Genomic DNA, 23,718 nt, shown 5'->3' with positions numbered 1-23,718 from the left:
AAATTAATATTTGTAACCTAATTATTGCCATTTACTCATTCCACATTAACAGACATCACAGGTAAAGGTCTTACTCTGGGTTCATCATCATCATCATCATCGTCATCTGGGTTGAATGCTTCTGCACAAACTGCAATAGAATGAAACAAAATATGAATCAATTGTAACATAATTCATAAGCAAACACTAATTGCAATTATCCCTGGGCTAGATAATTTTTTTACCCATTTAACTGTGGTAATCAAAGCAAAAACAAAAAGATTTAAGTATTAACAAAGTTGGTTCAGTTAATTTTTTCAGTTCTTATTTTCAAGATTCCGTTACACAACCTCTATTTATTACTTTATTTTGAAATCATTATTAATGCGTCCAGCAAATAAATTTCAACACTGTAAAAAGTACACGGAACGCTCATTTGACACAAAAGGAATAGAAAAATTGAAAGACATGCAAAGGAATCAATATTTCCAAAGTGAGTTATTGAAAGTAAAACATTGGTCCTTTCAATTTCAAGACAGGAAACTTGCATTCACCAAAGGCCGTTGAGATGAAAGAGTCATTTTTTCCAGACACCAGCTAAAGATTCTGAGGAATAGGATCTATCAGCATTTAAATAGTCAAGGCCCGAGTTAGAATAGTCAGCATGGCTTTTGCACAGAACAGCATAGGAACACAATGTTTGTGCCAAACATGATGTTAACTTAAATTGATCTCATCTGCATGTATGTGATCCATACCCTTCCATTCCCTGCACTTCCATGTGCCTACCTAAAAGCTTCTTAAATGCCGCTATCATATCTGCCTCCACCATCACCCCTGGCGGTGTGTTCCAGGTCCCCACTACCCTGTGTAAACAAAATTGCCCCGCACAATTCCATTAAACCTTCCGCTCTCACCTTTTCAGGCAAAAGGAGAGGCCTGGATAAGCTGGGACTATTTACCCAAAACGTAGGAGGCTGAGGAGCAACCTTGGAGGTATACAAAATCATGAGGCACAAATACGGTGAATGGTCACAGTTTTGCTTCAAAGGTCCTACTCAATGAAATAATGCAAGTTGTTATAAGACAAGTTGTTATAACTCAGCAGGTCAGGCAGCATCCCTCAGCCTCCCAATAATGAGTTGTATCTACTTGCAGTGGAAAGTTTGAATAACTTTTCTCTGTTTACTTGCAAGATCATTCAAATAACAATTTGTAGAAACTAGGAGAACGTGGATAGGGAATGTTTTGGGTCGGGATCCTTCCTCAGAGAAGATCAGCACTGTGTTTTTTTTCTTTACTTAGTATTTGATACATGACATTTTTTACTTAAATTTTCAGTTGTGCACATCTCAACTAAGAAACATGAATTATATCTGCCATTTACTTGCTGTACTTCTACAGAATTATATTAACTGTATAACACAGAACTGTATAACACAGACGGTAAGCACATTATAGTCATACGCCCCCCTGAAGCAGAACAATTAAATTCTTACTTGCAGTAGCACAACAGGTTTGTAAACATAGTACTCTGTGAACACTAAAATAACCAACATAAAAAGTTCAATTTATAAACATAGCACAAAAAGTAAGGAAATTTGTGTTTGGTAGATTATTTCTTTGTTGTAACAATGCTTCTTGGCAATAAATCTTATACCGTTGGAAAGCCTGTTTATTGCCCTTTTAAATGGTGCCACATTTGTAAGGAACATGCATTTGTGGGATGAGCAGCAGAGCTGAGTATATGGGATGCGCCCATGAAAAATTTGCCAAATCTTCTCTGCCAATGCCAAACAGCTTATTCTGCCATTGACTCTTGTTCGGTGTTGTTCGGTGGATTGGATGATTGGTCTGAAGAAACAAGACATATTGGCAATTTAACAATTTATTCATTTAATAAACAGGAGCCACAGTAGCGTGTGGAAGAACCATACACAGCCACAACAGCCTGGCACCTCCTCCTCATGCTGGTCACCAGCCTGGTCACACACTGTTGTGGGATGGCATCCCATTCTTGTCAGCACCTGGGGGTACCAGAAGCTCAAAACAAGAGTCAATAGCAACAGCAGAATAAGCTGTTTGGCATTGGCAGAGAAGATTTGGCAAATTTTTCATGGGCGCATCCCATATACTCAGCTCTGCTGCTCATCCCACAAATGCATGTTCCTTACAAATGTGGCACCATTTAAAAGGGAAATAAACAGGCTTTCCAACGGTATAAGATTTATTGCCAAGAAGCATTGTTACAACAAAGAAATAATCTACCAAACACAAATTTCCTTACTTTTTGTGCTATGTTTATATACACATACACATACATGCACGCACACGCGCACGTACATATACATATATATATAAACCCAAAGAATAATAGTGCAAAGACAAAAGTCTATGTTGTTTGGAGCTTATTTGTAGTGTTTAATAGTCCGATGGTTGCAGGGAAGAAGCTTCTCCTGAACCTGGACGTTACTTTTCAGGCTCCAAAACCTTCTTCCCGATGACAGGAGTGAAATGAGAGTGTCGCCAGGTTGGTGTGGGGCTCGGATGATGATGGCTGCCTTTTTTGAGGCAGCGACTCCTATCAATCCATTCGATGGTGGGGAGATCTATACCTGTAATGGACTGGGCAATGCTCCCCACATTTTGCAATCTTCTTTGTTCCTATGTGCTCGAGTTGCTGAACCAGGCCATGATGTATCCGGCTACATAGTCATGAGTATAGAGTGAGTAGAGCAGGGGGTTGAGCATGCAGCCTTGAGGTTCTCCTGTGGTGATGGTTGCTACCAATTCATGTTGCTCCCAATTCATACAGATTGTAGTCTGTTGATGAGGAAGCCAAGGATCTAGTTGCAGAGGGTTACGCCGAGACTGTTCCATGAGCCTGGTGACCAGTCTGGAGGGGATGTAAGAAAATAACTGCAGATGCTTAATATAATCTACCTGCTGGTATTCCCCAGCTTCCCATTAATCAGTTGTTAAGAATACAAGTTATTTTCACTTGCTACTGAAACCTTGGTTAACTTTTATCTGTTCATTTGTAAGCTTGTTCTTATAACAACTTAGAACTTACAACTGACCAACAAGCACCAGTGTCTTTTCATGTAAACCAGTTTCTGCAGTTCCTTCGTTTCTCCATTATTCAAATACCAAGTGATTTACGCAATGCAGAATTGGATATGGTAGGTTTACAGCTAAAACCATCCGCTTAACTAAGCATCACTATGAAGCAGCAAGCAAAAAGTTTACAAAGTTACAGTCACAATTGTGCATCAACTAAGAATCAAACTTAAATCCAAAACAGCAATAACTCAAAACTGCTTCAAACGTTTCGGTCTATTTTCTTTTTACACAGTAATTGACACTGACTTCCTATCAACAAGAACTGAGCTGCCACAGCTACTATATATGAACATAATGGAATATTACAACACAGCAGATGAAAAATTATATCTTGTAGGTATTTTAATCTTAAAGCTTGAATATTTTAAGGTACCTATATGAATTTCAACAGATTTGTTTCTTTGGTCAGGCTTGTTACCTGGGACACAATGACATCACACATGAGCTTTATCACCTTCTTCACTATGTCTGGCCAGATAGATGTAATTTGATAACATTAATTTATGAAGATTCAATATGAGAAGCAAAATTTTCATGGCAAGGACCAACTGTGGTTTTGTGTGAATTGTTATGAATTGTTGTGGATATCTGAAAACTAAATGGAACTAAAGAGGAACCTTGTGTTCAGGTACAGTCTCGCTCTTTCAACTCCTGTTCCTGAAACTAAGCAACCATTTATTTTCAATGGTCGTTATGACACCTTTAATGGGTAACTGCAAAGATGACAAAAAAATGGCACCTGCATTTCATAACTGCAGCATGACCCATAATACTCTAAAGTGTTGTAGGAAACCTTTATGATTTTGCACAAAAACTAAATTAGAATAACCATTCTTCTCATCTTATTTTAAATTTACTTTGTTTTACAACATCTTTCTTCATGCACATAACTCCTCACATTTGATTTTCATAAGACCCTTGCACCATTTAAATACATAACAATTATACAACAGAAACATGCAAGTTCTTCACTAGGATTCACTATAGATGTAGGCCACAAAGATGAGGCCTACAGGAGCGGGGATACAGCCCTCTACAGGCAGCCCAAGTACAAGCTGAGAAGAGGAATCAGAGCTGCCAAGGAAAGGTACTCTGAGCAAGTTCTCAGCTGATTACTCTGCTTCAGTTTGGAAGGGCTTGCAAGAAATCACCAGCTACAGGAGGGAAACCCCCCGCTCCTTGAACAATCGTCAGCTGACCAACAACCTGAACGAGTTTTACTGCAGGTTCAAGAAACAGAAATATAATCCTGGGATCCTCTCTCTCTTTCCCCCCCCCCCCAATCATCATTTCACACGTACTCACAGACTGACTCCAGTTTGCAAAGACTGGACCCTTCCACACCCACTCCTCCACCACCACACCCCACCCCCTTGCAATCGGCAATTTCCACATACAGCCTCGTCCACTGCCCAACATCAGTCTGGCCACTTCTCCATCTCCAACAATAGAAGTTGCGGAGATGGAGAGGCTATTCAGAAAACAGAAAAAGGCGGAAATCTCCAGGACCGGACAATGTTTCCCCTTCTACCCTCAAACTCTGTGCCGAACAACTGGCACCGATCTACACAGACATTTTCAACCGTCAAAAAGGCCCAACAGAGGATGTACTTCCTGCGGCAACTGAAGAAACACAATCTGCCACAGGCAATGATGGTCCAATTCTATATTGCTATCATTGAGTCTGTCCTCACCTTCTCCATCATGGTCTGGTTTGGCTCAGCCACCAAGCACGACATCCGGAGGCTGCACAGCTGAGAAGGTTGTTGGCTGCAACCTTCCCCCCCATTGACGAACTGTACACTGCAAGGGCCAGGAAGCGAGCGGGCAAGATCATCTCTGACCCCTCTCACCCTGGCCACAAAATCTTTGAAGCACTTCCCTCTGGAAGGCGACTCCAGACTGTCAAAGCAGCCACAGCCAGACATAAAAACAGCTTTTTTCCCCACGAGGTGTAGTTCTACTCAATAACCAAAGTCTGTAGTCTCTTTTTGGCTCTGGTTTATTTTCACCCACATGTTTAGACCGTAATGTTGTATCCTTATTGTTTTGATGTGGTTATGCTTTATTCTTAATTGTTAACTGTATGTTTGTGTTGTCATTTGTGAGCGGAGCACCAAGGCACATTCCTTGTACATACACATACTTGGCCAATAAACTTATTCATTCATTCATTTATAGTATTGAGTCATTAAATATTGTTGAAAAGAGACAATACCAAATTTCTTCTCCTAAACTCTAGGATGATGAAATTAATTGCAGAACGTGGAAACTTTTCACATACTTGTAATCAAATTTGGAACTTTCCATTGTTCAAGTGTCCTAGGTTTCCAGTTAGCTGAAGTTCTAAATGGCATTCCTTGTGGACACGTTGTCTCTTTCATGACTCTTATACTCAATGGCCCTGGCTGATGCACAAACATGCTAAACGCATTCTTTGCCATCCTGTCCACCCACTTTGCTACCTTCAGGGAAAGGTGTACTTGGACCCCATTTGTTATTTCTGTTCTACAATACTCTCCAAGGCCTTGCCGTTTGCTGTGCAAGTCCTGCCCTGTCTTATCTTAATAGAATGCAACATTTGCACCTGTCCAAGTTAAATTCCATCTGATATTAGCTGCCTTTTTGTAGCATCGTCTCGTTAAAATCCCTTTGATGGTGGGAAGGTCAGTAACCTTGTTTCAAATGTAAAATGTTGTATTAACAGCCTGTACTAATATTCAGCTGTTCCAGTTTAAGTAAATGGACAGTCAAATTTTCCCAGTACTGCCCCAGAAAATCCTTCCACTACGTGTGGCATTGTCTGCAAAATCCTCAAAGGCACATGACCAGCAAATTTTATTGGCTTTAAATATTTGCATTAACAACGCCAGTCGTGTTGTAGCAACCTCCTCAGTTGGATTGATGGTGACAAAACCTATTTCACACATGTTATAACTAAATATGGATAAAGATAGTAAACTTTTGAATTCAATTAGTCTGTTGCAGGCTCTGTTATCTCCACCTCAAAGAGTGAGAATGTAAACATTAAACATTCTGACACCAACACAAAATACCTACCAAAAATGTGCCCTAAACCAATGAAGTGTCAATAATTAAGATTCCTGAACAAACTAGCAAAACTAAGGAGCTGATTGTGGACTTTAGAAGGGCTCAACATCAGAGGACGTACACACCACTGGAGATAAATGGGATTACTGTGGATAGGGTGCGCAGCTTTAAATACCTGGGCGTCCGCATCACAGAGGATCTGACATGGACAACACATATTACCGCATAGATTTGATTAAGTTGCGCCTTTACCACCTCAGACAGCTCAGGAAATTCAGAGTCTCTCTGAGGATCCTTCAGTGCTTCTACTCTGGGGCTGGAGAAAGCATCTTGTCCGGCAACATCGCAATCTGGTTTGGGAACAGCTCTGCCCAGGAGAGGAAGGCTCTGCGGAGAGTAGTGTGTTCGGCTGAACGCACTATGGGAACTACACTCGCCCCCCTGCAGGACCTATACATCAGGAGGTGCAGTTCCAGAGCCAGCAACATTATGGGGGACCCCTACCACCCCAGCAACAGACTTCCAGCTGCTACGGTCAGGAAAATGCCTCCGCTGTCACGCAGAGAGGATGAGATGGAGTTTCTTCCCACAGGCCATCAGGACTGTTAACTCTTATATCACCAGGGACTAATTTACTGTATAAATTTATCTTTTGTGTTGTGTCTTCTTTTAAAATTTCTATTCTGTTTGTAGTTTTAGCACAATCCGCAGGCATTGCCACTTTCATTTCACTGCACATCTTGTATGTGTATGTGACAAATAAAGTAGACTTGATTAAGCAGAACACCAGCATTTTTTACCATCAAACTGAGTTGGACAATTAAAAGACATGGTGTAATCAGAGATAAGGATTAAAGAGGGGTGAGATCAAAAAAATCATTGTGTCAAGTCAATAGACAATAGACAATGATTTTTTTGATCTCACCCCTCTGTAATATCATAAATAAGGATACAAAACAATGAGAAAAAAAGTGATTTTGCCAATGTTTTTTCATAGGAAAGCTTTGTTCGTCCATGCATTGTCAGTGATGTGTCAGACAGTACAAAGTGCATAGATTTGATTAAGTTGCTGCTGAGGTATTGCCAAAGGTATTAGTTTTCCGCCGAAACCAAGCAACTAAAAGCCCTTTAAGTGATGTTAAAGATTTGTTTGGTATTATCAACCCTGAACTGGGGGGATCTCCGCAGTCTTTCATCCCTCAGTTTCCATTTCCTACAAAGATTATCTGGTCATTTTGTCTTATTGCTTACCCCGCAAGAGCAACTAAACGCTGTTTACAAAGACCTATGGAGAAACAATAAAGCCGAGAGGTCACTAACCCAAAATATCAGAACCAGAACAGCCTTTATTGTCATCCAAAAAAACAAGTCTTTTGGACGAAATTCCATTACCCACAGTCCAACAATAAGAGCAATAAAAATCACAAACCAACACAAAACAAAAAAAAGAAACATCCATCAGTGAGTCTCCTCCAGTCACCTCCTCACTGTGATGGAAGGCCAGAATGTCTTTTCTCCTCCCCTGCCGTCTTCTCCTGCGGTCAGGCTGTTGAAGTTGACACGTCGCGGCGGTCTGGACTCCTGACATTGAAGCCTCCGCCGGACGGTGAAAGGTTCGCAGCAGGCCAACCCAAGCCCAGCGATTCGAGGCGGGCGAAGACGCTGCCGCAGCTCCCGATGTCGGCCTCCACCCAGGGGCCTGCGTGCTTCCGATATCCACGCGGCCGAAGCCTCCGGAGCCTCCGAAGGCGAGTCGCAGCCGCACTCGCAGCGCCACTACAGCCTCCGAAGGCAGCCAGCTCCGCAGATGGTAAGTCCGGTCCGCGGGCTCTGCGAACCAGAGCCCAGGTGGTCCCAGCTGGAGGCCGCCAGCTCCAGGTGTTTGGCCGATGGTAGGCCGCAGCGGGAACGGAGACACGACCCAGAAAAAAAGGTCGGCTCTCCGTTCGGAACAGACAATTTTACAGTTCCCCCCCACAAACATAGTACACAACCACAAAAAACACATCGCATCTAAACACTACAATTAAGACAAAAAAAACAACAAAAAAACACAAAAGACAAACGGACTGCAGGTGAGCCGTTAATGTTGCAGAGAAACAATATCTAAAATGTTAGTGTTAACAGTCCAAATCCATATCTCAAAGCAGTGCTTTCTTCCACAGTTTTCTCATTCACGCAATTAACTAAATTGCAGAGAGAATCGTGTTGAGTAATAGGCACAATCTGGTAAATCATACTGTAATTTTCTTTCTCGAGTGTGTTTAATTTTATAATTTGCCTTAGTAGGATTTGAACTTAATGGTACTGGTCACAATTAATATCATTTAGCTTCTTTGGAATCCTAAATTATGTTTCAAGAACAAAGTCACAGAAAAAGAACACTGGTATTTTCCAAGTTTAGTTTGATTAAATTCAACATTGAGTGTGCTGGAAAAAATTGAAATGTACTGCATCAGAAAAAGAATTAAAATGTTGCTGATGCTTATCCTTTCAATTTTAAGACCTTTTTTCATTGCCATTTATGGTGTTTAAGACTGATGGCTGCCTGAACTGGAGAATTTATTATCACAATAAATTATCACACAATCGCCTTTATTTTTTTTTAAACGGACTCAATGCATTCCTCACTCTTAAGCTCCACTATTAATCAAAGTAGAAGCTTTCCCATCTTGTCATTTGGGAATATAACTTGGACAATTTATTTAGGGAAACTAGCAATTCGGAAATAAAGAACTAAGAAACTGATGCATTTCTTAAAAATCCCACATCTTTCCAATCTCGGACACAAGATTGGCATGCAGTTGGAGGTGTTGAAGTTTTATGTGTACGTGAGGTATGAGAGCATAACTGTTTCATCCTGTTTCACTCACCTTTTCCAACTATGTATGAAGCTTTTATTATTCAAATATTTCTCCAGTTAGATTTTAAAATAATTATGGATTCTGTTGGTAACAATTTCAGAGAGGGCATTCCATGTCCTTACCACCAACAGATCAAATTCCTCCCTTCTTTCTTTGTGGTTATATTAAATTCAAGTCCTTGTATCACGGTTCTGTGGAAATACTTTTCCCCTAAATTATATTATTAAAACTTCATATTCAAAACATCCATCAGATTTTCTCTTGGCTTTCTGTTCCAATGCAGAATTCCTGCTTGTCCAGTCTCCAAGAACAATCACATATGACATTTTGATATAGTTTGACATAACAGTTCAAGGAAGAAAATACTGGGACTGTCTGCAGGATATATTGGGTAGTGAGAGAATAGTTCAATAATTGAATTATTGGCTTGGAATTATGATTCAGAGACACATGTTCGAACCCATGTCAGCTAGGAGGTTAAAAACTGAGTAAATTGCCTGCGTCAGTAATGGTGACCATGAAATTAATGGAATGTTTGGATTGTAGATGACATTTGATGGTATGAATTGAAGATAGCAACAAACATCAGTAATAAAGACATGCTGATAGATTTGGCAAATAAATGGCCGACAGAACGCTCAAAAATGTGAAATACAACATTCTAGTAAAAAAATGAGGGGAGCCAATTGAACCACAGAGATACAAGATCAGAAGTCTAGCAGTGTACGTACATCATTAGTTAAAAGTGTTGAGAAAGTGGTTAAAAAAAAGGAATCATAAAGAGAGGCATGGAGTACACAAGCAAGGAAGTCACAATCAACCATTAGAAAAAATTGGTTCAGACACAAGTACTTGTGCAATTCTGGGTGCCAAATTTCAAGAAAGTAAAGGCTTCAAACAAACTGCAGAAGAGAAAGCAAAATGAATCCATGAATAAATAATTAGGTTATGGGGATAAACTGGAGAAGGCAGGGCTGTTAATTTTGCATCAGAAGAGCGTTGCAAGGAGATTTGATGCACATATTCAAAATTAAGAGGGGTTTAGATAACGCAGACGGAGAGAAACAATTTCTCTTGGTTGACTCGTCAAAAATGAACAACCCAAAATGAAGGCTATTGGCAAAAAAACTGGTGGGGTACTGATCCAGTTATAGGGTTCAAAATGGAGCTGGATCAGTATCTGAATGGGGAGGATATGCGGGACCTTGGGACTGCTGAGGATGGACCTAGATGAATTGCTCTTTCAATGAGCTGATGCTGATTCAATGTGCTGAATGGGTTCCACTAACCTGCACATCTTTTAGATGTGAGCGGAAATCAAAGCATCCAGGAAAAATCTATGCAATTACAGGGAGAACATGCAAACTCCACACAGACAGCATCCAAAGTCAAGATCTAACCTTGGGTTACTGGAGCCGTTAAGATACCTGCACTAACTGAGCACCACCGTGCCAATCCCATGGACCAGCAGTGTCTACACAAATCACTGAAAGTAGACTTGCAGATCCAGCAAGGAAATAAGGAGGGAACCAGTATGTGGGATTTCAATGCAAGATTTGAGTACATGATAAACACAATAATATAGAAGAACATAAAAAAGGTAGCAGGCCATTTGGCCCTTCAAACTTGATATACTATCCATAGAGATCATGACAAATGATTTACATCAGCCATTTTCCTGCCTTATCCCCATAGTCCTTGAATGATGTCCAGAAATCTATCAATCTATGTTTTCTATTGCAAAATGGGCTTTCACATGAAATTGCCAAAGATTCACTATATGCAGAAAACACAAAGAGATTCCCATCTTATTATTAAATTGTTTGTCCCTTATTACGATCCTCTGGGTCTTGACTTTTCAGCAGAAGATATCCTTGGTATTCAGCCCCAGAAGGCTTTTAAATTCCATTGAGATCTTCCATTCTTCTCAAATCTAGAGAAAGGCCCAGTCAATTCCATTTCTCCTATTATCCCTGGAATCGATCCAGTCAATCTTCATTGCAATCTCTTCGTGGAAAGTATATCCTTTAATCAGAGAAACCATACCTATCCATAATGCTCATTCAGTCAAACCACAGACTTATGTAACCATGTGGGCCTTATGTAAAAGTTCAATTTCTTTCTGCAATCCTCTCATAATAAAGACCAACATTCCATTTGCATTGAATCATTTGCTGTGTTTGCATGCTTTAAAAAAATTCTTGTTCTTTTTGTTCAACATTCAATTCTCAATCTATGTCGGTATATAACCCCAATTACTCTGACCGTGTTGACCAGTCTCAAATGTGGTCCTTATCAACTGCATTCCAAAAATCTGAAAACACCATGTCCTCTGCTTCCCACGTTACATTCTTTGAGAACACCAGTAAATTGGTCAAATAAGATTTGCACTTCTATAAGTCCACGAATCAGTCCATCCATGCTCAAAACTATCATTCTTCAAGTTCTTTTAGCACATGTTTCATTACATTTTCACACCGGCTGATCTTAGGCAAACTGGTTTACATTTTCCTGTTTATCTTCTCCCTCTTAAAAAAAATATGGGGTCATCTGCCCCTCTCCTTCCTTGTCAGCATTTCACAGAAACCATTCGCTTCGCAACTCCTGGTCCACTCCTCTGTTCCCCCAAACACTCCCTCTTATGGCACTTGGCAACACTTTTTTCATCTCCTGTTCCCACTGTCCAGACACCCAAACAGTCTTTCTAGGTAAAGCAGTGATTCAGTTACACTTCATCCAATCTAGTGTGCCACATGCAGTGTTCACAACGTGGTGTCCTCCACAGTGGAGAAAATAGATACAGATCGGGTGACTGTTCTGCAAAGTACCCGCATTTACTCTGTAGGGGTAGCCCTAGGCTTGCTGTTGCCTTGGCACTTAAATTCCCCACCACGCTCCCACTGCAACCTATTGGTCTGTGGCCTCCTTTGTGATGTTGCCTTTTTAAAAAAACTTTCTTCTTCCTCTGAAAGCGGAGGAAGTGCCTGGTCATCTGCAGTTTAAAAAAAAATCTTAACCTTATACAGGTACATGTCCTCCCACTTTTATTTTGCAATTCCTTCATTCTTTTGTTTTAGCTCCTTTATCTATGTTCTGACTTCTTAACTGCTCCTTTCCACTCATTGACCATGTTTACAGCAATTCCCAATGGTTGTTCAGGTTTTACCCTAAAGACCTCCTACTTCTCCCATCCTTCCTCCAACTGAACCAATGTTTTTATCTTTCCCACTTTTTATGAAAGATCAACGATCTAAGATGTTCAATGTTTCTTTTCCCCAGATATCATATCATATATATATATACAGCCGGAAACAGGCCTTCTCGGCCCACCAAGTCAATAGACAATAGACAATAGGTGCAGGAGTAGGCCATTCAGCCCTTCGAGCCAGCACCGCCATTCAATGCGATCATGGCTGATCACTCTCAATCAGTACCCCGTTCCTGCCTTCTCCCCATACCCCCTCACTCCGCTATCCTTAAGAGCTCTATCCAGCTCTCTCTTGAAAGCATCCAACGAACTGGCCTCCACTGCCTTCTGAGGCAGAGAATTCCACACCTTCACCACTCTCTGACTGAAAAAGTTCTTCCTCATCTCCGTTCTAAATGGCCTACCCCTTATTCTTAAACTGTGGCCCCTTGTTCTGGACTCCCCCAACATTGGGAACATGTTTCCTGCCTCTAATGTGTCCAATCCCCTAATTATCTTATATGTTTCAATAAGATCCCCCCTCATCCTTCTAAATTCCAGTTTATACAAGCCCAATCGCTCCAGCCTTTCAACATACGACAGTCCCGCCATTCCGGGAATTAACCTAGTGAACCTACGCTGCACGCCCTCCATAGCAAGAATATCCTTCCTCAAATTTGGAGACCAAAACTGCACACAGTACTCCAGGTGCGGTCTCACCAGGGCCCGGTACAACTGTAGAAGGACCTCTTTGCTCCTATACTCAACTCCTCTTGTTACGAAGGCCAACATTCCATTGGCTTTCTTCACTGCCTGCTGTACCTGCATGCTTCCTTTCATTGACTGATGCACTAGGACACCCAGATCTCGTTGAACTCCCCCTCCTCCTAACTTGACACCATTCAGATAATAATCTGCCTTTCTATTCTTACTTCCAAAGTGAATAACCTCACACTTATCTACATTAAACTGCATCTGCCATGTATCCGCCCACTCACACAACCTGTCCAAGTCACCCTGCAGCCTTATTGCATCTTCCTCACAATTCACACTACCCCCCAGCTTAGTATCATCTGCAAATTTGCTAATGGTACTTTTAATCCCTTCGTCTAAGTCATTAATGTATATCGTAAATAGCTGGGGTCTATGTCCGTGCCGCCCAGCGATCCCCGTACATTAACACTATCCTACACCCACTAGGGACAATTTTTACATTTACCCAGCCAATTAACCTACATACCTGTACGTCTTTGGAGTGTGGGAGGAAACCGAAGATCTCGGAGAAAACCCACGCAGGTCACGGGGAGAATGGCCGTTTCGGTTTTCATTTTAAATTTCCAACATCTGCAGTTTAAAAAAAAATCTTAACCTTATACAGGTACATGGATAGGAACGTTTCAGAGGGATATGGGCCTAACGCAGGCGAGAGGACTACCGTACACACAGCATCTTGGGCAAGTTGTACCAAAGGACTTGTTTCTGTGTTATATGACTCTATGACTAATCTACACATTATGTCACTCTATAATTTACTTGTTGCCTTGCACAACCTGCTTTGAAGTTCTAATGTGATAATTTACATGACCTTTGTATGGAATAAATACTTCAACAACCTCTTATGTTACATTGATTGAGAAAAATATACAACTTCAATCTGAACAACCAACCCTATACAACTAATGTTTTTGGTCCAGCTTCATATCACTAAATGGGCATGGAGTGCAATGGGCTGTAGCAGTGATTTCAGTGTATAGACATATTTACTTGCACTTAGTTCATGATCCTGTCAATAAAAAACCTTGGCCAATTGCCCAGGTCAGTATGATGTCAACCACTTAAGCACATTTGAGCAAAGAGCTATATTTAAGACACAAGCTTACCAATCTCATCTACTTGGATTAATTGCAACATATTAAAACAACACTTAAAACAAAGCTGGACCACAAAGCAAAATACATTAATGCTTCAATGAAGATGGAAAAAATTATCAAGAATCTTTGATGGATGTTCCTGATATAAGACACCCCCTTCTCCCACTTTACAGAGGGGATTGCATTACCGAGGGAGGGAGTTGGTTTTCTAGAAAATGGGCTTCTTCTCAATTTTCCGTAACACATTGCTGACTCATTCAGCATGCATCAAGAAAAGCCAGTTGAAGAGAATATACTTTGCTGATTTATTTATTTCCCCACCCCAAACCTCTCCTCCCACCCCAAACCTCTCCTCCCACCCCAAAACCCTCCTCTCAGATAAATCCAGTGCATTTTATTCCCCGTCTTAAGTTTTTAGGACTGGCTTGTGAAGTCTGAACAGCCGTAACATAAGAGTCGCATTCAGAAAAGGATGTTAGCTAATTAATTGAAGATAGGTTTTATGGCTTCTTGCATTTGCAGATTATAAATAAGACAAAATAGGTGCTCCATGTATATTAAAGACATTCATTTCAATTTTGAGAATGATCTCACACGGTTTAACACCACTTCAGCAGAGTAAATCAGGAGAACAATTGCAAATCTTTAACATTGATGTTTAGACATTAAAATGTCCACAATGAGTGGGCAATCTCAGAGTCCAGCTTCTTCTTTTCCAACATATGGTGTCCAGAATCAGTTCAAGTAAATTGCTAAAATAAATGCAAATAATCGCATCAAAGCTAAGCCAATAAAATACATTAATGTTCCAATCTTCAATTCACTCCAGAAAATATAAATGACAGGAAAATTAATCAAATATTTTATCAGATGCTAAGAAAAGATTGGAACATAGCAAAACATTAGGGTCAAATCAAATAAATGATCAAAAACATACATATTAAAAATCCATTGCAATTTCGTTTTTTTCCTGAGGGAATTTCAAACCACTTCTCTGGTTAAGGAATTGGATAACAGACCCAATACAACAAATGCAAGGTGACTATGGCATATCTTTTTTAAATGTCCCTAGTTCATAAATACTTCAGGTTTATGACAATCAAATTTCTTTGATTTTGTTGAAGAAACCCCCAGAGCAATGCAACCTTGACAAAAATGTTGGGATTGTCATGGTAAACTACATACACACTCAATGCCCAAAGGTAATGCACAATGATGCCCAACACTGAAAATTTGGCATCATTACCACTGACAAATCAAAACCATGAGTAAGGGTGCAGTTCGACTCTCCTCGATCTCAGTGTTGATATTGGACTTTGTCTCTGGAACTGTTGCACTATAATGCTGAGAACTATATTCTGCACTCTTATCTTCTTCTTTGCTCCACCTATTGTATTTTAATTTGACTTGAGAGTCAAGAGTGTTTTATTGTCACGTGTCCCAGGTAGAACAATGAAATTCTTACTTGCTGCACCACAACAGAATATGTAAACATAGTACACTGTAAACAATATGATAAACGAGAGAAAAAAAAAAAGTTCAGTGTGTAGAAATACACACACATAAATATAAATATACTAGACAACCCGTGGACCCATTGGGTCCAAACCTCTCCTGCATTGGTCCAGCACCCTCCCCTCCCGCACTCTAAAAGCACGCAGCAAGACCCCAGGGCATATCAGAGGCTGTGGCGGCCGGTGAGTCTCCCCCGGGGCCGGGGGCGGGCGAGGAAAGGAGGGGGAGACACTCACGCCGGCCGGCCATTGTGACAACCGCGCTGCACTGTGGGAGGAAGGTCTAGACGGCCCATGGAACATTTGCCCCCGGGCGGTCAGCAGGAGAGCGGCCGCAAGGGGCTGCCACATGTCCGTCCTGCCAGCGGCCATCTTCTTTGACCTTAGCGCTGCCCCACGGGAGGAAGATCAGGGGCGGGACACGCCGGTCCTCCCGGCTCTGCTGCGCAGTTGCGCCGCCGTCGGCAAGTGGGAGCGCAATTATTAAAGTTTATAAAGTGAATTCCTTTTAAAATTTAACAAAACCTGATACAGCACACCGCAGGTGAATGGTAAGGTGGGCCGAAAATTGTTGCGCTTTCGTATACCATTGGGGGGGGGGGGAGTTGTGTGTGTGTGTGTGTGTGTGTGTGTGTGTGTGTGTGTGTGTGTGTGCGTGCGTGCATACACGCAGACACACACATACATATATATACATATACATATACATATATATACATACATCTCCATTAACAACTGTAAATCCCCCACCGCTCCCCTCCCCCAAGGTGTCCCCCAAGGCTCAGTCCTTGGCCCCCTCCTCTTCATCCTCTACCTGTTCCCCCTTGGTCAATTAATCCGCCGTCATGGTCTCAACTTCCACTGTTTCGCCGATGATATCCAGCTCCTCATCTCCACCAAGTCAATCTCCCCCACCACACACTCTACACTGACAAACTGCATCACTGAAATAAGATCTTGGCTTCAATCAAATTTCCTCAAACTCAATTGCAACAAATCTGAAATCATCATCATTGGTCCAAAAACGCTCACCAAATCCACCCAAAACTTCATCCTCAACATTGATGGTCTCCCAGTATCCACCTCACCTCACATCCGGAATCTTGGAATCATCTTTGATCAAACCCTCTCCTTCGACAAACACATCAAACACATCACAAAGACAGCCTTCTTCCACCTCAAAAACATTGCCCGTCTCCGTCCATCCCTCTCCTCCACAGCTGCAGAAACCCTCATCCACGCCTTCATCACCTCCCGTCTGGACTACTGCAACAGCCTCCTCTATGGCGCACCCTCAAAAATCATCAGTAAACTTCAATACATTCAAAACTCCGCTGCCCGTCTACTCACCCACACCCCGATCCGTGACCATATCACCCCCGTCCTTTATAAACTCCACTGGCTCCCCATCCCCCAGAGAATCCAGTACAAAATCCTCCTCATAACCTACAAAGCCCTCCATAACCTGGCCCCATCCAACCTGACCGACCTCCTCCACAGGCACACTCCCACCTGCACCCTCCGCTCTGCTGCTGCCAATCTCCTATTCCCCCACATCCGGACCAAACTCAGATCCTGGGGGGACAGGGCTTTCTCCATCGCTGCTCCCACCCTATGGAACTCACTACCCCAAACCGTTAGAGACTCCTCCACACTCACCACATTCAAAACATCGCTGAAGTCTCACCTGTTCAGTACTGCCTTCAACCACTGAAGGTCACCTCACCTTCTGTCTCCTTTCTCTGTTCGTTTATTTATTTACTTATTTATCTATTTATTCATTTCCCTATGTTCTCTAAATCTCTGTAAAGCGTCTTTGAGTATATGAAAAGCGCTATATAAATAAAATACATTATTATTATTATTATTATATATATATACATATACATATACATATACACACACATACATATCTATCTATCCTTTTTATTACTAAAACTCTCATCTTGTTTGTTAGGGTTGTTTGTGCCATATTTTTGTGCCCCCTTCACACGATAGCGTAACAATTTTAGGCCCACCTTACTCACCATTGTCCTGGGGTGTGCAGTACCCAAGTTTCATTCAAATTGGTCTTATGTTTTTTAAGCTATAGACATTTTAAAGTTTAAAAATTACCTTTTCAACTTACCCTGGCCAGCTTCAGCGTTCGACGTCACAATGGGACCCGGCTGAGTGACGGGAGTGGCGACAAATGAGGGAGGGTGGGGCCCCATGATGGGCATCGGGGGCAGTACCCACCAGAGTGACAGGAGTGGCGCCCAATGGGGGGGGGGGGGGGGGGGGGGGGAGGCTGCTGAGCCGATGATTACTAACTTTAATAAATGCCGCAACCACCATCCCCCTCCCCTCCAGGACGACCGGCGCCCATCCCGACGCACCACGTGCCTGACGTTCATCCCGTGGTTTAGCACAGCGGCAGAGGGTCCAACAAGATGGCCGTTGAGGCCGTTCGCCGCCGAGCCGCAGGAGGCTTCGGGTCCACGGTTCGCTCTCGCTGCAGCGCTGGCCGCACGGGGCTGAGGTGAGTGGTTCCTATGTGTATATATATATATATGTGTGTGTGTATGTGCATATATACACATACACACACACATATATACACAGTCCGTTTGTCTTTTGTGTTTTTTGTTGTTTTTGTCTGAATTGTAGTTTTAACATGGTGTAGTGTTTGTATGTTGTGGGGGTGGGGATGGGAGGGAACGGGAACTGTAAAATTCTCTCTCCCGAACGGAGACGCGACCTTTGTTTCTGTGTCATGTCTCCGTTCCCGCTGCGGCCTACCACCGGCCATGCACCTGGGACCACCTGGGGCTCTGGTTCGCAGAGCCCGCGGCCCGGACTCACCACCTGCGGCGCTGGCTGCCTTCAGATGCTGCGGGAGCGGCTGCGACTCGTCTCCGAAGGCTTCGCCGTGGGCCGCGTGGACGTCGGAAGCCCGCAGGCCCCTGGGTGGTGGCCGACATCGGGACCTCCGGCAGCGGCAGCGTCTTCGCCCACCCCGAATCGCGGGGCTGGGGTCAGCCCGCTGCGGACCTTTCACCGTCCAGCGCGGCCTGAAATAGGCCGCGTTCTCCGTCCGGCGGGGACTTCAATGTCGGGAGCCCCGACCGCCCCGACGTGGCAACTCCAACAGCCTGACCACGGGAGAAGACGGCAGGGAAGAGAGAAAGACATTCTGGCCTTCCATCACAGTGAGGAGGGACTGGAGGAGACTCACTGTGATGGATGTTTCTTTTTGTTTGGTGTTAGTTTATGATTGTATGTGTTATTGCATTTTTATTGATTATTCTTATTGGTCTTATTGTTGAACTGCGGGTAATGTTTCATTTCACTACACATTTATGTGTATGTGACAAATAAACGACTATTGACATATATATATATATATATGTCGTGTACCGTTTTGACTGTATTTCGGGAACAGATAAACAACCAATCAAACAAGTGAGAGTTTTAGACAATAGACAATAGACAATAGGTGCAGGAGTAGGCCATTCAGCCCTTCGAGCCAGCACCGCCATTCAATGCGATCATGGCTGATCACTCTCAATCAGTACCCCGTTCCTGCCTTCTCCCCATACCCCCTCACTCCGCTATCCTTAAGAGCTCTATCCAGCTCTCTCTTGAAAGCATCCAACGAACTGGCCTCCACTGCCTTCTGAGGCAGAGAATTCCACACCTTCACCACTCTCTGACTGAAAAAGTTCTTCCTCATCTCCGTTCTAAATGGCCTACCCCTTATTCTTAAACTGTGGCCCCTTGTTCTGGACTCCCCCAACATTTTAGGAAATGGTAAACTGATGAACGCAGCGGCAGAAAAGCGGGCATGCAGAAAAGAGCGCAGCAACTTCAACAGACCAGAGTCCACACACAAATTTGACCTTTGCGACAGACAGTCACTCCCGCATTGGTCTCTTTAGCCACAAGCAACGCTGCTCCAGCCGAGGTGTGGAGCAAGCAGCCAACTAGGATGCATCACCCATGGTCAGCCATGACCGAGGGGGCCTAATAAGAACACACATATATATATATATATATATACACATTTATAAATATATATATATAATCCACCCTCTCACAACCAATGCCAATCTGTGCCATCCATTCTTTCATGGTTTCCATCCTATCATGCTTTCTCCTGGTTCTCTCAACTTTCCCATTTCACTGCAAATGAAATTGTGCTTATTTTTTTAATGTATCTAGCACTGAAGCAAGATCATAGACACTTGATTAGTCTTTCCACAGTTGCTCTCTGACCTGCTGAGCATGTCCAGCATGTTTTGAATTTTTATTAATTTCAGATTTACAACTTTTTTCAAATTACCCAAGTTAGGCCCCATCTGTGGAACAAAACAAATTTCACGTTTCAGATTGATGACTTTACATCACTTCCCTAAAGCATTTTTCTCTCCATCTTTTCAATAATATCTAACCAGTTGCTTTGGAGATAATGCGATTACACCAAATTAAACGTCAACCACAGGTTTAATTATCCTAAGCCAGGTTGCGCTCTTGAATCTACATTGAATGAAATATGGAATAGTTGAGCAAATAAGGACCAATAACATGTTATCTTGGCTTTTAAGATTACTTATTACTGTAATCAGAAATACAAGTGTGGAGATTTTTAAAACCAAGTAAAGTAGAACACCTGTTTTCCCTCAAAACAAACATCTGAAGCATTGAAATTTAAATTTGTCTTTCTGCTGACTGGATAGCACGCAACAAAAGTTTGTTACTGTACCTACGGTACACGTGAAAATAAAGTAAACTAAATCTTTTTAGGTGCAAATCTAGATTTGTCATCCAAAGTGATGAAGCACAAAAAGTGAAGCTATTATTCTCACTACCGTACCATATGGCACCAGATTGCTTGTGAACACAAACTGAAAGATTATGTTTGTTTGATACCGATAGGAACAAAGTGACATGTTTATGCGAACCTTCATTCGGGGTATGGTGGAGATTCTGATAGCATTAGAGACGATGAGATTGAAGCTCAAGCATTTTGTATTGGCTGAATCACAAGATAAAGTTATCTTTCAGATCAACACACTGTGGAACAAATTTCAAGGCAAGGCTAAGGTGTTCCAAATTCATTGAGGACCCTTAATTTTAACAAATACAATCATATTGTGGCGGTAGCCGGGGATTCGGCCACTCCCTGGAACATCCTCCTCGGCACGGGTTGGACAGGGCTGGGGAAGGGACTAGTGCTCGGGGGTTTGCCTGAAGGGGCCAGAGAGATAACTCGTGCTTGAGACTGAAGAGAGTGTGGATATTCTGTTGCTGCATTAAATTACTGTTTATGCCTACCTGGCGTCTTGCCTGATTCCTACTGTGTCCAGACCCCTACACTGGGTGACCGCCGCCCGTCGGTACTGCTGGGTGATATGCTGGCCCTGATGGGCGACCACGAGCCCTGCTTTTTATTTAAACATGCTTACCTGCAGCAGCTGCCGTCCGAACTCCGCCAGCAGCTCACCAACGACCCGTTCAGCGACATGCAGGCGGTGGGCGAGCGCGCTGATGAACTGTGGATGGCACGTCAGCTGGCCCTTGATGCGCTGGACGTTCCTCCGATGTCCGACGACGATCCACATGTCGGTGCCTCGATCGATCGCGTCTCCACAGCTCCTCGACGCCCTTCGCGGTGGGACCCGGCTGCAATGGCGCACCCCGTCGGCAGCGCGTCTTTTCCGCGCAGCCTGCCGTTAGTTCCTCTGCACGCCACCAGAGGTCGCTGGTGGTCGGATCAGCCCGCACAGCCGCCCGTTTCCACAGACGCCAGCAGAGGGGGCTGGTGCTACTTTCACCGCCGCTGGGGACCTTCACCCCGTCAATCCCGACAGCCCTGCTCATTCCCGGGAAATGCAGGGGCCGGCCGTCAGTGATTGCTTCAGCGGCCGGCCAGATTCATCGCGTTTTTGCGTGGGAACGAGGCACCGGGGCTCGTTTCCTTGTGGACACAGGGGCTGAGGTGAGCGTTCTTCACCTTCGAATGATGACATCCATTATGGTAAACACGGCCCCCTCCTTGCCGCGGCAAACGGGACACCAATCCGCTCATATGGGGTGCGCACACTCTCCCTCAACTTCGGAGAGGGCCGCTTCTCCTGGCCATTCGTCATTGCAGTTGTGTCCCAGCCATTGCGCGAACTTTCTACGGGCACATTCCCTGCTTGTGGACGTCAAGCGGCAGCGTTTAGTGCATTCCGTCACTTTGCAGCCTGTTTCCCTCCGCGTGGGCGACCCGGTCATGCTGCCTGATGGGCCCCTGTCGTCCGTGGACGCTACGTTCTCGCGCATTCTGGCCGAGGTCCCCGAAATACTCGACCCCCAGCACGGGGTGGAGCATCACATAGCCAAATGCCGTTTCGGGGTGATGTCCATCACTTTCCTGGGCCACCAGGTGACTCCACAAGGGGCACTGCCGCTCCCGGACAAGGTGGACGCGGTGCGCCAGTTTCCACGCCCGACCACTGTGAGGGGCCTCCAGGGGTTTGTTGGGATGGTGGCTTTTTACCACCGATTTGTGCCGTCTGCGGCCCAGATCGTGCGCCCGCTGTTCCACCTCATGGCGGGCAAGTGCAAGGTGGTCAAATGGACTGACGATGCGGTGGCGGCGTTCCAACACGCCAAGGAAGCCCTGGCTATGGCCACGATGCTCGTGCACCCACGGGCGAATGCACCAACCAGCCTAACGGTCGACGCTTCGGATGTGGCGGTTGGGGCAGTGCTAGAACAGCAGATTGCTGGGTGTTGGAAACCTCTCGCTTTCTTCAGCAGGCACCTCAATGGCGCACAGCGGAACTACAGTGCCTTTGACCGCGAGCTCCTCGCCCTTTTCCTCGCCCTTTTCCTCGCAGACCGCCACTTCCGTTACTTCCTCGAGGGGCAAACCTTCACCGCGTACACTGACCACAAGCCCCTCCACCTTTGCGTTCGCCAAGGTGTCCGACCCGTGGTCAGCTCGCCAGCAGCGGCAGTTAGCTTTCGTCTCGGAGTATACTACCTCCATCCGTTTCATCGGGGGCGAAGACAACAGAGTGGCCGATGCCTTGTCTCAACCCACGGTACACGCCGTCCTGCAAGTGGCCGATGGCATCGACTACTCAGCCCTGGCGGCCGCCCAGTTGACAGACGATGAGATGTCCGCTTATTGTACCGCCGTTTTGGGCCTGCAGTTGGAGGATGTTCCCTGTGGCACTGGGGGCACAACGCTGCTGTACAATGTATCCACCGGGCAGCCGCGCTCCACCGTCCCCGTTGCCTGACGGCGCAGAGTGTTCGATGTGCTCCACGGACTGGCCCACCCTTCCATTCGGGCATCGACGGCTTCCCGTTTCGTGTGGCACGGGTTACGTAAACAGGTTGGGCATTGGGCGCGCACCTGCATCCCGTGCCAAACTGCCAAAGTACAGCGGCATGTGCGAGCACCGCTCCAGGAGTTCATCGTCCATCGCCAGTGGTTCGACCACATCCACGTGGACATCGTGGGGCCGCTGCCGCCTTCTCGGGCCTTCACCCACCTCCTGACCGTGGTCAACCGTTTCATGTGGTGGCCGGAAGCAGTTTCACTGCCAGACACTTCTGCCGCTACTTGTGCCCGTGCGTTGGCGGCACACTGGATTGCCAGATTTGGAGTGTCGCTCAACATTACGTCCGACCGGGGGTCGCAATTCACCTCCGAACTGTGGTCGGTCATGGCTCACCTACTTGGAGTTAACCTGCACCGCACAACGGCGTACCATCCGCAGGCGAACGGCCTGGTGGAGCGCTTCCACCGCCAGGTCAAGGCTGCCCTGAAGGCCCGGCTCATTGACCCGGACTGGGTCGATGCGTTGCCGTGGGTTTTACTGGGCATCTGCACTGCGCCCAAAGAGGACTTGGCCATCTCCTCGGCTGAATTGGTGTACGGGGCCCCGCTGACAGTGCCCGGTGAGTTTATTCCATCATCCCAGGGTCAGGCGGAACAACCATCGGCCGCCCTGCAACGCCTTCGGGAGACGGTGGGCAAGCTTGCACCGGTGCCGACGTCTCGCCACGGTTCGGCCGCACGTCCCTTCCACTCTGCAGGACTGTCCGTTTGTTTTCCTTCGCCGGGATGCACACCGGACATCCCTTCA

General features: G+C 44.6%; 1 protein-coding gene across 1 annotated transcript in view; it reads right to left on the bottom strand.

Moving 5' to 3' along the window:
- prkar2aa (protein kinase, cAMP-dependent, regulatory, type II, alpha A) overlaps nucleotides 1-23,718 on the bottom strand; it is a 150,928-nt gene that overhangs the window by 78,932 nt on the left and 48,278 nt on the right. The window contains exon 3 of the mRNA XM_078414225.1: nucleotides 75-130. Within this exon, the coding sequence (XP_078270351.1) occupies nucleotides 75-130 (56 nt within the window). The remainder of the gene's footprint in view (nucleotides 1-74; nucleotides 131-23,718) is intronic.

This window comes from Rhinoraja longicauda, chromosome 17 (assembly GCF_053455715.1).
Source record: "Rhinoraja longicauda isolate Sanriku21f chromosome 17, sRhiLon1.1, whole genome shotgun sequence".
Classification (NCBI taxonomy): domain Eukaryota; kingdom Metazoa; phylum Chordata; class Chondrichthyes; order Rajiformes; family Arhynchobatidae; genus Rhinoraja; species Rhinoraja longicauda.
The sequence above is the reverse complement of the archived record's forward strand: the minus strand, read 5'-3'. Positions and strand labels throughout refer to the sequence as shown.